This window comes from Phalangium opilio, unplaced genomic scaffold (assembly GCF_054372755.1).
Source record: "Phalangium opilio isolate 3A_F unplaced genomic scaffold, DU_Popi_V2 ptg000042l_1, whole genome shotgun sequence".
In the NCBI taxonomy this organism is placed as follows: Eukaryota; Metazoa; Arthropoda; class Arachnida; order Opiliones; family Phalangiidae; genus Phalangium; species Phalangium opilio.
This window is the reverse complement of record NW_028324166.1, coordinates 64,703-77,844: the sequence shown is the minus strand read 5'-3', so window position 1 is coordinate 77,844 and position 13,142 is coordinate 64,703. Positions and strand designations below refer to the sequence as shown.

The 13,142-nt window shown below is 42.2% G+C and overlaps 3 protein-coding genes across 4 annotated transcripts; 2 read left to right on the top strand and 1 right to left on the bottom strand.

The window, feature by feature from the left end:
- The first annotated feature begins 65 nt into the window (after positions 1 to 65).
- Positions 66 to 1,590, top strand: LOC149677976 (uncharacterized). 2 transcript variants are annotated; one of them, XM_089836010.1, is made up of 4 exons: positions 66 to 457; positions 536 to 635; positions 1,061 to 1,250; positions 1,401 to 1,590. In XM_089836010.1, the coding sequence occupies exons 2-4, from the start codon at positions 560 to 562 to the stop codon at positions 1,510 to 1,512; spliced, it is 378 nt and encodes a 125-aa protein (XP_089692136.1). In that variant the 5' UTR covers positions 66 to 457; positions 536 to 559; the 3' UTR covers positions 1,513 to 1,590. The 2 variants fall into 2 exon arrangements, with proteins under 2 accessions (XP_089692136.1, XP_089692135.1); XM_089836009.1 differs by having other exon boundaries at positions 66 to 635.
- Positions 1,591 to 5,309: 3,719 nt separating this feature from the next.
- On the top strand, positions 5,310 to 7,104 carry LOC149677975 (uncharacterized). The gene is made up of 5 exons (XM_089836006.1): positions 5,310 to 5,473; positions 5,757 to 5,954; positions 6,180 to 6,329; positions 6,391 to 6,526; positions 6,816 to 7,104. The coding sequence occupies exons 2-5, from the start codon at positions 5,942 to 5,944 to the stop codon at positions 7,003 to 7,005; spliced, it is 489 nt and encodes a 162-aa protein (XP_089692132.1). The 5' UTR covers positions 5,310 to 5,473; positions 5,757 to 5,941; the 3' UTR covers positions 7,006 to 7,104.
- Positions 7,105 to 11,032: 3,928 nt separating this feature from the next.
- LOC149677974 (uncharacterized) lies at positions 11,033 to 12,223 on the bottom strand. The gene is made up of 4 exons (XM_089837047.1): positions 12,098 to 12,223; positions 11,815 to 12,016; positions 11,340 to 11,475; positions 11,033 to 11,250 (listed from the first exon to the last, which is right to left on the bottom strand). Exons 2-4 carry the CDS (start codon positions 11,930 to 11,932, stop codon positions 11,187 to 11,189), a joined length of 318 nt encoding a protein of 105 aa, XP_089693173.1. The 5' UTR covers positions 11,933 to 12,016; positions 12,098 to 12,223; the 3' UTR covers positions 11,033 to 11,186.
- Between the last annotated feature and the right edge of the window lie 919 nt (positions 12,224 to 13,142).

Here is a 13,142-nt window from a genome sequence, read left to right as displayed (position 1 = left end):
GCTTAATATTCTGTTCTTCGGTATCGTGAAAGGGCCTTCCGAATTCTGATAGCGTAAGCTACAATTATAATATCAGAGTGGGTTTCATTTATTTCCGATTATCCTAGATCGGTGTATAATATTTTGACGTCCAATATTTATTTCCCGTATATCGTTAGCGTAGGCGTTTAATTTACTTCCGATAAACTCGGTAATGTTTTCGAAAATTGCCGGATCTAGTTTATTACTCGCGTGGATCTAGTTTACCTGAATAATAATAATATCTCATTCGCCTGACAAACGTGCATTGGGGGCGTGGGTGGGTATCAGAGTTGAACCGGCTCGTTAACCCCGGATGTGATCAACGCCACCGCGATCAGCCAAACTGAAATGGAATCGCCGTATCAACAGAATGAGAGTGTTCGGCTTTAATTAAACTAAATCCCTGCATATCCGGTCGGGTTTCAAAAACAAATAGGTACGAATCGTAACCTATAGTCGAATCACAAGCGCCTTGGAATCCAACAGTAACTGATCACTCCGTAACCATTGCCAGCTCATTTAAACTCGAACCAACAATATGAGGGCATCAACGATTTCGCTCCTCTTGGCTTTCGCCCTATGTTGCGTATTCTCAACAGTTCAATCTAGCAAAGGTGAGACGCCATGCACTAAATCAATAGGCCTAGTTACGCGTCAACTAGTACACCATCTCCACCATCTTCGATGGTTCACTAGCTATTTACGCGTTAAATTCCGTAGTAACTAAATAAGAATATTAAGTAGGACACTGTCCATTAAGGCCTTGTTCCCAGTCGTGTCTTAGATAAGGATTTTGCCTTCAAAACGAACTAAATGGACAAGTATTGCATGCCACAGTTGATTGCATCTACCGTTGAAGCTATAGCTTTCATTGGCAACTAAATCATTTAAGACGTTGGATTTAAGGGGGAAATTGCCTTGTCCCAAAGGTCTCAGAGTATTTAAATTGTACGAAGGGGGGGGGGGGCTTCTAAATATCTTAGTTAACCATCGAGTGAAGGAGGACATCTTATCTTAATACGCGTGTGTCTCTATGTAGCAGAAACACCCGTTTTGCGTTTGAAGAGAAATTTGAACAGGTTATCGGAGGTAATGAAGACATTCCCGTACGCCGAACCCAGCCTTCATTTGAGAGTTAAACGAGGTTATTCCAGCGGTGGAGGAGGAGCTTCCGGTTCCTTCCAAATAAAGGAAGAAGAAGCGCCGCTCTTCGCCGGACTCACCGCCTTGTAAGACACCAAGAACTAACTAACTTAGGGACTGGTCACTCCACCCCACCAATCTGGGCCACCAGAGTGGTGTGGTGGGGTGACCAGTCCCTAGGATTGAGCAGCCAACAACCTTCGGACCTTAATTTGAACTTTGTTTGTTTATTGTAGCGTGGACGCCATTGGTCAAATCATCCGATCTCTGCTGCAAATTCTCGGTCTAATTCCGCAAGATTCCGAAGGAAGTCAAATGCATTATTGCTACGGAGGAGGACGCTTCTAAATTCATTCCTTATTTATTTAAATTATTGTATTTAAATATTTGTGTTTTTTACTGTCCAATAAAAATTGCTCAAAATAATTCAATGTCTTCTTTCGAAACATAACAATAATTATTTAAAAACCACTCTTAATTATAGGCCTATATCAGAAAAACACTCAAATTACGCAATTTGCTTATGCAATTGCGTGAATTGCCTACGGGGAGGTGAAGGTTTAGGCATTTTCTATGGAAACTTTCAGTGTATACAAACGTAAAAGCCATTGAGGAAAGTCAACTTAGAAGTGAAATTCTAAACAGCAAGATTAACTGCCTTTTCCCATCAACATCGTTACTCGAGTTAAATATTTAAGTCTTAATCCTTAATTTAATTACTTAAATTAACACAGGGGGTTGTCTTTCGCCCCAATGGCGCGAGGAGAAGGTCATAGGTCATAGAGGACGCGCGTGTTTATAATTATTATATTGTCAGTAATTACGTCGAGTCAATATAAGCAAGTTACGCGTAATTAAAGTATACACCACAGCGACAACCCTTGTAATTCAAAATGCGCACGGTATTAATTACCCCGGAAACATTGAGTCAATCTTGTCAGGAAGTGTCATTAAAAAGCGTCAAGCGTAGTAATTATAGGTATCTACTTCCGGCGCCAACGGGAAGCGATCAAATTCAAATCAAGATTGGCATTGCATTTGAAGGATGCGGCGGATTCATTTATCTTAAATCATGGACTCCGGATATCCGTTACGGCGGCGCCTCTTCCATCCGGAAGTAAAGTGATGTCAAAAGGGGTGCGTTTACAATTTAATACATTGAGGGGGCTATGATCCTGACTAATTCGTATTCTGTTAGAGTCATTGAGCCTTTATCGGAAGCAAGCCAAGGCTGTATTTGACTAGCTGCCGCCACTGACAAATATGCCGGGCAGTTCGCTATCCCTCGCTATGAAACTGCTAATGCTGATATCAGCCTGTCTCGTCTTAGTATCACAGACATCGTACGCCAAAGTCGGTGAGTACCATCATTTCTAGGCAGATATCTTGGAAAACTCTTAATTGCAACTTGGAATTTATGGAGAAATGATCCCACTAGTAACCTAAGAACAGTTAAGGGCTTTTCAGACGGTACAACTTTTGACTCAACTAGATGCGTCAACAAAAAGTTGAGTCAACAAAAACTGGACACTGTTCATCAATCTACAATTTGGTCAACTTCCGGTTACACGTCCCTGCAACTAGTTTACTCAACTCGAGTTGACTCAAAAGGTTGTATCGTCTGAAAGGATCTTAAGTATGATAGCTAAGCGCAGGGCCGGAAATAAGAACAGGACACTGGACAATGTCCAATGAAATTTTAAAATGTCCCATAACCTTTCTTAAAAACTAAGGGGGTCGGTGGACATTTTGACCTAGTTTTGATGGTTTGACTATGATTGTGGGGACAAATCGGTCATAGAAGATTTTTGACTGAAAATCTGAAATGGAATCCGTACTGTACAACCCTCTCCAAAAGGAGAACACCCTTGTTCGCTGCTAATGATACGTGTCATTTTGATAAATAACTAGTACCAAAGAGTCAGGCACTGAAAGCAAAGGATGGTGACATCAATCGTAAGGTAGCCGCCTATGGTGGAGGCAGCGGTGGTGGCTACGCCCCGGAACCATCATACGGTGGAGGCTATGAACCGGAACCATCATACGGTGGAGGCTATGAACCGGAACCATCATACGGTGGAGGCTATGAACCGGAACCATCATACGGTGGAGGCTATGAACCGGAACCATCATACGGTGGAGGCGGTGGTGGCTATGCCCCGGAACCATACGGCGAAGGAAGTTATGGCGAAAGTAGCTACGGCGAAGGTGGCTATGGCGAAAGCGGCTATGGGGGAGGTGGTCCAAGACCCGTATTCATCAGCGGTGGCGGTGGAGGAGGAGGGGGAGGAGCCGAGCTAGGACACAAGTTCACGGGACTAAAAAGCTTGTAAGTATACTTCACGGGGACAGATGTATCGATCCTAAAAGTGATCCTATTGGGGACAGGCGCTTTGTAAACGCGCAAAAATTTACATAGTATCAGAATTATATTAAGATTATAGGGTTATAGACTGTATCGATGGTCCTTCCAAAATTTAATCTCAGGGAACTCGCCGTTTAAAGCCTGTGGGCCGAAATATTTATTGGTCACTTTCTTTGAAAGTGACCTTAATCTTCCAGAAACCATGACCGCGTTCATAGGTAGGAACGCGCTTCTTCGGCCTTAATCTTTAGAATTACAAATTGCACGCTTTGAGAAATATGTTTAAGCCGGCCATTTTCCTTTGGAGATACTTAAATGTTTTATTTTTAGGGTTGGCGCTTTCGGAGGAATTGTCCGGGCCATTTTGCAAACGATCGGATTGGTTCCGCCCGAAGACAAGGGTCCTCCCAGCGGTGCCGTCTACTAATTCCTCAACCTAAGACCATTAAACACAGTATACTGAAACGTTTTTCCACTCAAACCATAGCCATAACATGATCTAAGAATCGAAAAGTTTCGGGAATCTCCCGCTAGGGGCGGGGACAGGCGATGCCATTGGAAGAATGGTGGCATTTCAGACCATCTGTGTTTAATGGTCTTAGCCTCAACTAAATCTTGGGGTCGGAAAAAAAATCTCAAATCGAAATTCTTTTGTACAAAAACGTTTTTACTATATTTATACCTAGATATTTATTAAAATAAATTTTTCCAACTAATCATTACTAAAGCCGCAACTTTCCATTTTACACGGAAAATACGCTAATATTCAAAAACAGTCGCTTATACAATCTTAGAACTGAATTGTTAAGAACTGTTCCAATTGAGTACAACACGTAGGGTTCGAACAATAATCTTTATATTGAAAATCCCAGATGACTTTTAAAACCAGCTTATCCCTGACCACCAAATTTTGACACCAATATCCCTAGGACCATTTTAAGTAAGCAGGGTTGACACGGAATTTTCAGAACCAAATTCCCTGAGTTTGCTGAAATTTTTAAATTTCCTGACTTTTCCCTGACCTTTTCGGCCCATTTTTAAATTTCCTGACTTTTCCCTGACCTTTTCGGCCCATTTTTAAATTTCCTGACTTTTCCCTGACCTTTTCGGCCCATTTTTAAATTTCCTGACTTTCCCCTGACCTTTTCGGCCCATTTTTAAATTCCCTGACTTTTCCCTGACCTTTTCGGCCCATTTTTAAATTCCCTGACTTTCCCCTGACCTTTTCGGCCCATTTTTAAATTCCCTGACTTTTCCAGGATTTCCAGGTACTGTAGCAACCCTGGTAAGCGTTTACCCGTAGAGTCCACTCCATCATTCACACCTGCAGCTCATATTTAGCATTGCACGAAGCAATCATGGTTTGATACACCAAACGAAATCCCGGACCTATCCCTGACCTTTAAGGGAGAAACTTTAAATCCCTGACCTTTCCCCATCCATTTTTCAAATCCCTGACTTATCCAGGTTCCGTAGGAACCCTGTGTAACAATGATCTACTTAAAGCGTCAATAAGAATTAAAGTGAAGTAAGTATTGTCGCGACAATCTGACCCAAGAAGACCAAACCAAAAATAAGAATGCGCATGCGCGGTCCAACTATCTTGAAAGTGGCCAAATAAAAATTGAAAATGAAAAGTCGAAGGAGCGAAAATATTACGGAACAAGTTGGGAGAGACATTTGATTTAGGCGTCAGCTGTCAGGGCCGTGGAAGGTGGGGTGGGTTGAAAAGTCGATTAATATTGTTTGGTGATAACGTTACCATGACAACCACCATGGTAAATGCTGGGAGTTATTTTTCAGCCGCCTTCAGTATATCCATTTAATTTATGCAAACATTCGGCGTTCCTCGCGGCAAAACGAAATAAATAACTCGGTACTCCGTAACCGGAAACGTTCTAACAGCTGCGTTTGTCCCGACGCGAACATCATCCAACAAAACAAGTAAGACTCGGTTACCAGTCAGTAGATCCTTTGCACTTATTAAATTTCGTTAAGGCAAATTAAAACCGTGCTGGGTTCAGTTGAAATAGTTATATTGAAAAAACTTTCCCAGCTTATCCCTGATCAAATTTTGACACCAATACCCCTGGGACCATTTTAAGGTGTTTACCAGAGCCCACTTCATAATCACACCTGGTCCATATTTAATTATTTATTTATTTTTGCTTGAAGCATGGTTTAATATACCAAATGAAAATCCCTGAGCTATCCCTGACTTATCCAGGTTTTCCGTACGAACCCTGAATGGACCAATAGAAGCGGAGAAAATAGTTCCGGAATAGAAAGTACGACCCAAAAGCACCTAACATTTCCGGTATTTGTTCGAAGCTAACCGATAGAAGGCAACCACTGGAACCAAAAAGCTCATGATGGTACACGAACCACCAGCTTGGTCGTCGTGACGAAGAGATGACGCGTCAGGGTAAGCAAATTTAAATTGATTCTTTATGGCGCGCAAAATGGGGGCGTAATTGGCGTGATGGGACATTGATCCGCTTGGTAGTAATCCGAGCGTGGCGCTACAGCCTAATCTCCAGCGATTAAAACATCCAATATCCGCTCCGTAATGACAACACCCCGTGTACTTCCGCGGCTTGCCACGGTGGTGACTATTTACTACAGTATATAGTATAAATATTGTACTTAGTAAGCTGGGAAATGAATTTGATGGCTTGGCACCGGGACATGGCGACAATGCGGTACTCGCAACTCGTAAGAAGTCCCCGTGTCTCCGCCTGGGTCTTAATCGTCACCATCTCCTTCATCGTTGCCCACCAAGCCGTCGTTTACGCTCAATGTAAGTACGACCTCTGATCGCTACCTCAAAAGAACCGATTCAAATAAAACTCTGATTTTAGCGAAAGCGCCGGACGTGTACGCCGGACCAGATTTCGCTTATTCAACCATCCCGGTACGGGAGTCGCCGCCACCACCACCCAAGACACAGTCCGACGATGAAGAACCATACGGAATTTTTGCCGGAATTCTAGCGCTGTGAGTTAACTATTAATTGTCTACGCGATGCGATCAACGTTAACCATTTCCTTCAGTGGCGGCCGCCGCCATGTTTGGTACCGCTTTACCATGAGTGACGTCACCCTAAGGCTCCCAAGGCGAATAGATGGCTTATTGTGACGTAACCAATGCTATTTGCCCATAGAAGTTACCAAAGCGGTACCAAACATGGCCGCTCACTGCCAAAGCTAAACCCGTGACGTTTTACCTAGCACTGACGTCACAACTGAGATAGCTCTATTGACACGAGTTGCTTCAATCGTTTCAGATTCGAAGCCATCGCCAACTTCATTCAATCCTTCTTGGGATTGTTCGGTTTAAATTTCTTTGGATCGGGCGAGACCGGCGACACGTCGCGGTCCAGTTACGACTCGCACTCGACCAGCGTCTCGAGCGACTCCCAAAGGAGCGGACACTCGAGCACCACCAGCGACATATCTTCATTCTCAACCAAATAAGCCTTTCGCCGCGCTCAACCGCACCCTGGACCTACTCTACTACTCGCCAAAATGTTCATTTTCAGTTGTTCATAGTTATTTCAATCACGATGGCAATAATTTTACTCGGTCAAATAAAGTTGATTTTCATAATTATTCACAGTTTTTATTCATTTTTAATTAAAAGCTAATACCATTTCTTGAAGGGTTTAAAGTTATTTCAAAACCTGTAAGGGGTCAAAGGTCTGGACATGGACTAAATGGGGCTGGACGTCAAAACCCTGGGAATGTAAATGCTAAACATAAATGCTTGAAAGATCAAACACGCGAAACATTTGGGTCTGAACTAACTAAGAAGGTTAGAATAATAAGGACCTATTTTGGGACGTCGAACCCTGAGAATTTAAATGCCTTACTGGGGTGTCATGGACAAAAGTCCTCTTTGTCCCGCCTAAATGAACCATGCAGGTGTCGAGATTCAATTTCTAGACCCCCGTGGCACAGGAGGTCAGAATATAAACCCTAACTTCGGACTAACGTCAAAACTAGGGGAATAAAATATTACGTTGCCATCTTGAAATGGTCACTTTTACAGCTCGTAAAGAGACGCGTTTCAATCGGATTTCGGGTCGCTTTCGAGGCTGTAACTGAATTAGCCGGAGGAATATTTGATTTGTTCATTTAAATTGGAAAAAGTTCAGAAGGGATGTATTAAGGCATCTCGCAAAAAATAACAGAACACCAATTATGTTGCCGGAAAAATAAAAAGGAAAATGCTGTATTTGGGACCAATGAACCGCGTGCAGTGCTGGAACCTTTGTCCATGCAATTTGGCAAAACACACGACTAACATCCGGTATGCTAATGGCTTATTGGCGTGTTTAATGGCCTGACGTTTGTTCGCACCGCGAGACAGATACGCCTTTCCCCAGAGTGACAACGATACATGCCGGGGATGCACGACGGCCCGTTGTTGAGGTCATCGCCTCACGATCAGACATAAGGCGTTGATTGCGGAAACAAAACGGGCTTTCCATGACGGCAATAGCTCATCCGATAAAGCAATCGGGGACAGAACTTGATCGTGGGAGCTCGGAGACAGTGACGATATGCCTTGCAATATAAGAATCAAGTGGCAATCGGTCTTATTGCCGAGCGCCACCTCCCTCAAGATTACGCTCGTCTTGTTGCAACTAATCACCCTGACTCAAGGTAAAGTCTCATCCTTATTAAACTAAAGTTTAATTGACACTCCGAAGTTAAACTGCGGCTACTTGGGCGAAAAGTAGGACTACAATAACATACTCAAAGCACTCTATGCTAGAACATCCAAAGTTATGACCTTCCAAAAGTTGAGTTAAAAAAACCATGTTAGTCCTATGGAGGGGGTATGTTTGTGAACGTTTTGCTTAAATACTCGGCCCCTGTTTGTCTTAGCCCAAAGTTTTTAGTATGGTTAGATGGGGGACAAATTGGGCTATAACATACTCAAAGGACATCCGCGTATCTCTACTAGAAAAAGAGTTACGAGCCTGCAAAGTTTATTTTCAAAAATCAAAAGTAACCTCCTAACAATAAGTGAGACAAAAAATAAGTTGACGACGATATTGAGGTAGCCTCAAGTTTAAAGTATCCTTGTATGGGGAGCAAAGAGTACTATAACATATCCAAAGGAGATCCCCGTATCTCTAATAGAACGAGAGTTATGAGCCTACAAAGTTCAGTGCTAAAATCATAAGTAACATAATTACAATACCAAAGTTGACGCACATTTTGCTTAATATCTCGGCCCCCGTTTGTCGTAGCCCTACGTTTTTAGTATGGTTAGATGGGGGACAAATTGGACTATAACATACTCAAAGGACGTCCCCGTATCTCTAGTAGAAACGGAGTTAAGAGCCTGCAAAAGTGGGTCTAACGCTATTCCTATGGAGGGTTTGTTTGTTTACGTTTTGCTTAATATCTCGGCCCCTGTTTGTCGTAGCCCTACGTTTTTAGTATGGTATGATGGGGGACAAATTGGGCTATAACATACTCAAAGGACATCCGCGTATCTCTACTAGAAAAAGAGTTACGAGCCTGCAAAGTTTATTTTCAAAAATCAAAAGTAACCTCCTAACAATAAGTGAGACAAAAAATAAGTTGACGACGATATTGAGGTAGCCTCAAGTTTAAAGTATCCTTGTATGGGGAGCAAAGAGTACTATAACATATCCAAAGGAGATCCCCGTATCTCTAATAGAACGAGAGTTATGAGCCTACAAAGTTCAGTGCTAAAATCATAAGTAACATAGCAAATAAAGGTGAGAAGATACCATACGTTGACGAACATTTTGCTTAATATCTCGGCCCCTGTTTGTCGTAGCCCTAAGTTTATAGTATGGTTGGATGGGGGACAAATTGATCTATAACATACTCAAAGGACATCCGCGTATCTCTAGTAGAAACAGAGTTACGAGGCTGCAAAGTTGGGTCTAATGCAATTCCTATGGAGGGGTTTGATTGTTTACGTTTTGCTTAATTACTTGGCCCCTGTTTGTCGTAGCCCTAAGTTTTAAGTATCGTTGGAAAGGGGACAAATTGGACAATAACATACTCAAAGGACATCCCCGTATCTCTACTAGAAACAGAGTTACGAGCCTCCAAAAACGGGAGAGCTCACCTTATTTAAAATAATTAATCACGTTTTAATTGTTGCAGCTGGCTACAGTGATTCAGTGACTGAGTCGGATGATGGACCATTCGGCAGATTAATTAGCGGATTCAAATCAATGTAAGCGAAATTAAATCACTACATTCTTGGCTATAATTAAATGGAGATGTGTGTGGTGGGTGTGTCATTGAAGTGGACCCGCCCTAATAATTGGGATTATTGTTTTTCTCCGATTTAGAATTGATTCCCTCGGAATGTTCATTCAAGCCATTTTGGTGATTCTGGGTTTAGTGCCGGCCAATTCCGCGCCCATTTTCAACTTCTCGGGGGACACGCCCTCCGTCTACTTTCATTCCTCCCAAACGACCGCCCTCTAACACTAGTACCATAACTGTTCCCCCACTTTATCATTCACCTCACCTTCATGTACATCATTTTTATCGAAATAAAACCGTTTCGCAATTAAAACGCTATAAATTTACCTTAAATAACAAACCTTTCTAACTCAAAGTGTTTAAAATTATATTTTATAAACATAAGCGAAGCTCTTGTACATAGGTCTGAAAAAGGTTATAGCCATTAATCCCATTTCGAGTCACGCGATACCAAAATGTCGCCAAGGCTTAACAAAACGGGACTTTCTTCTTGGATTTTCAATCTTCCAAAACCAAAATTAAATTGTTCACTCACCAATTCCCAGCTTTCAATGTACTCTGGAGAGAATTACTTTACATCTTTAGGCGCTATTAATAAGTTTCAATCCGATTTTTAGCGTTAAAACTTTGCTAAATCATGTTCGCGGAATCGCGTGGGAAAACATTACCGGCGACTAACTGAATCCTATCCGACCCGGCTCACAGCCGACTCGATCACGCAAATTGCGCGCGCAATTTGCGTGATCGAGTCGGCTGAAACCCGGGAAACTTGAGAGACTAATCTTAGAGGAGTACAGCTATACTGGAGTGGTATTTTTTATAACGGAAACGCTTGAGGGCCGTGGTAAAATTCACCCGCATAGTACCCCCCCCTGTTTTAGATTGGGCATAAGCTTTAGGAACAACCACCTGGTTGGTTCTACCAACAACGTGACTAAAATACTAAAATTATTTCCACCGAGATGTGGCTGCAGTGCTGCACTCAATGGTGCTTTAAAAGCGCAGCCACGGATGGGCCACCAACTATTCTACTCCAGTGTCAAACTTCTCTACTCCGAGCAACATCCGCGCCCGCTGCCACGCGTGACGTCACACTCGAGCAGGCTGCGACATAATCAACTAAGGAGACATTACGCGTTGTAGTATACAAGAGCGGTACACGAAATAACCTTATTTGCATTTCACAATCTGGATAACGTGTATGGTTTTAACAATTAATAAGTTGAATAAATACTAAATTCTTATAACTAAGTATTTAACACTCATAATTTCATACAAATTAAATAAATAAATAATTACATTCATAATCTCGTACAAATAAATAAATAATTACATTCATAATTTCATTCATTCATACAAATACCATGACGCAACTAAATACAACGGGATAGTCTTCAAGGCGAGACCAAGCCAAAAAGTAACAAAATATTCCAAAGTATGTCTCCGAAACCGGCAACACTGAAAGGAAGAGTATTTCAGCTTAGTTCTAAAGGGATAGCGCCGCTTAAATGGCTCAATTAGATGTAGGGACAGAGGTAGTGTCTTACATTCCCTTGAGGGCGATGATGAGCCGAGAATTGCTTTGCTTCTTTTGGGGAATGATGTAAGTGTTGAAAAAGACCTGGTTGACGCTGTTCGTGAAAGACGACAGAAATTGCTCCTTCTCGCGAGCAATTACTTCGTCTAAATTCAGTTTTTTAAAAGGGTTATCGTGAGAAATATATCAAGTATATATATAGAGTGCTGTCAGTTGTGACGTCAGATCCAAGGTTAAACGTCACGAGTCTGCCTTTAGCAATGGGCGGCCATGACAGTTACCGTTTTTTCTTTATGAGAAAACAGCATGGGTGACGTCACACCGGCGCTTCTGACAGCACTCTATTCTATAAAGGAAAATTTTGAGGCCAACCAAGCCGCTTAAAGGCTAGAAATCAATCAATCAATTAACACGCCCTTTCACCTACCCAAATCTCCCCCGATTTTAAAATGAAATTGGGCGTGGCGCATTCATTAAGTACTTACCCATATGGAGATCGAGGGCTCTTGTTTCTTGGATCTCGATTAAAAGGATGGTAAGAGACAAGAAGAAGATAGTAAGCAAATAAGCGATTGGTCCCGCAGTTGACTTAATCAGTTGCATTTTGAAGGAATGACCCGTTGTAGTTGTCGTTATTGACGAGTGTCAAGTGTGCCGATGGAGCAGCGCGTTGCCTCCAAATCTAATCTAAATAAACCAGAGTCGAGCTGCCAATGTTTCCACTGACCTCAATCTCGCAAATTATTTTTGCCAATTTTCATAACTCACCAAAACACGGCAGCGCCAATCGAAGTACACGCAAAGCAACGCTCGACCTTAATACAACGACCCTTATAAAAATCATGCCAAATAAGTGACCGATAACAACAACCTGTACCATAAATTTCACTATCAAACGAGCCCGGGACGTACACCATTCTGCAGGGTTGCCAGCACGGAATTTTCGGAACCAAATTCCCTGACTTTTCCCTGACCTTTTTGGGCCCATTTTTAAATTCCCTGACTTTTCCAGGTTTTCCCTGAGCCGTGGCAACCCTGTTCTAATTGTCGTCAACTCTCCTCGATCGTCAACTAATTACAAAATTTATCCGCATATTCCTGCATTGACGTTGACACTTAAATACGATTTAAGCCTAATTATTAAGCAGGCGTCATTTATGCTCAATTTGAATGCTGCAATTAAGAGGAAAGCCACAAACACCATTTTAGAGTATTAGATATTTGACCGCGGGGATAAAAAGACTAAGCCTATTTATTATTCGGGGAAAGTTGTTTGTCGCTTGGAAATTTCACATTTTATAAAATCGCGCTATAGAGTGCTGTCAGTTGTGACGTCAGATCCAAGGTTAAACGTCACGAGTCTGCCTTTAGCAATGGGCGGCCATGACAGTTACCGTTTTTTCTTTATGGGAAAACAGCATGGGTGACGTCACACCCGCGCTTCTGACAGCACTCTATATTGTTGGCTGAAATCCATTTTCACCAAACTTTCATAAATAATTCAAGTTGAATTTCTTCAAAACCCGAATTATGAATCTACAGTTTCGAAATATGTATACATGAATATGGTTTTGAAATATGAATGTTTTTCAGTTTCAGCACCCCTATGGCCAAGTCGAAAAGTAAACGTGGCAATCGGGAGCTTTCGGTTGGGGGTGGATCTAATATTCGTGAGATAATAGAGCTATATCAGTTGAAGGGGGGAAACGTCACAGTTGGGCCTGCCAATAAACGGAGCCAGTTTTCACCCTCCCTCCATGCGGGTCGCTGAAGAACTCTATGCTAAATTTCCCGCACAATATGGCGCCTAGGC

What these genes read in the sequence shown, in the direction of transcription:
- LOC149677975 (XM_089836006.1), top strand. An exon ending in AGCCGTCGTTTACGCTCAAT is followed by an intron (nt 6,330 to 6,390) that starts GTAAGTACGACC and finishes CTCTGATTTTAG; the next exon opens with CGAAAGCGCCGGACGTGTAC. An exon ending in TTTGCCGGAATTCTAGCGCT is followed by an intron (nt 6,527 to 6,815) that starts GTGAGTTAACTA and finishes CAATCGTTTCAG; the next exon opens with ATTCGAAGCCATCGCCAACT.
- LOC149677976 (XM_089836010.1), top strand. Translation starts at nt 560, where the DNA reads ATGAGGGCATCAACGATTTCGCTCCTCTTGGCTTTCGCCCTATGTTGC. An exon ending in AACAGTTCAATCTAGCAAAG is followed by an intron (nt 636 to 1,060) that starts GTGAGACGCCAT and finishes GTCTCTATGTAG; the next exon opens with CAGAAACACCCGTTTTGCGT. An exon ending in TTCGCCGGACTCACCGCCTT is followed by an intron (nt 1,251 to 1,400) that starts GTAAGACACCAA and finishes TGTTTATTGTAG; the next exon opens with CGTGGACGCCATTGGTCAAA.
- LOC149677974 (XM_089837047.1), bottom strand. Translation starts at nt 11,932, where the DNA reads ATGCAACTGATTAAGTCAACTGCGGGACCAATCGCTTATTTGCTTACT. An exon ending in AGCCCTCGATCTCCATATGG is followed by an intron (nt 11,476 to 11,814) that starts GTAAGTACTTAA and finishes AACTGAATTTAG; the next exon opens with ACGAAGTAATTGCTCGCGAG. An exon ending in ATCATCGCCCTCAAGGGAAT is followed by an intron (nt 11,251 to 11,339) that starts GTAAGACACTAC and finishes TCTTCCTTTCAG; the next exon opens with TGTTGCCGGTTTCGGAGACA.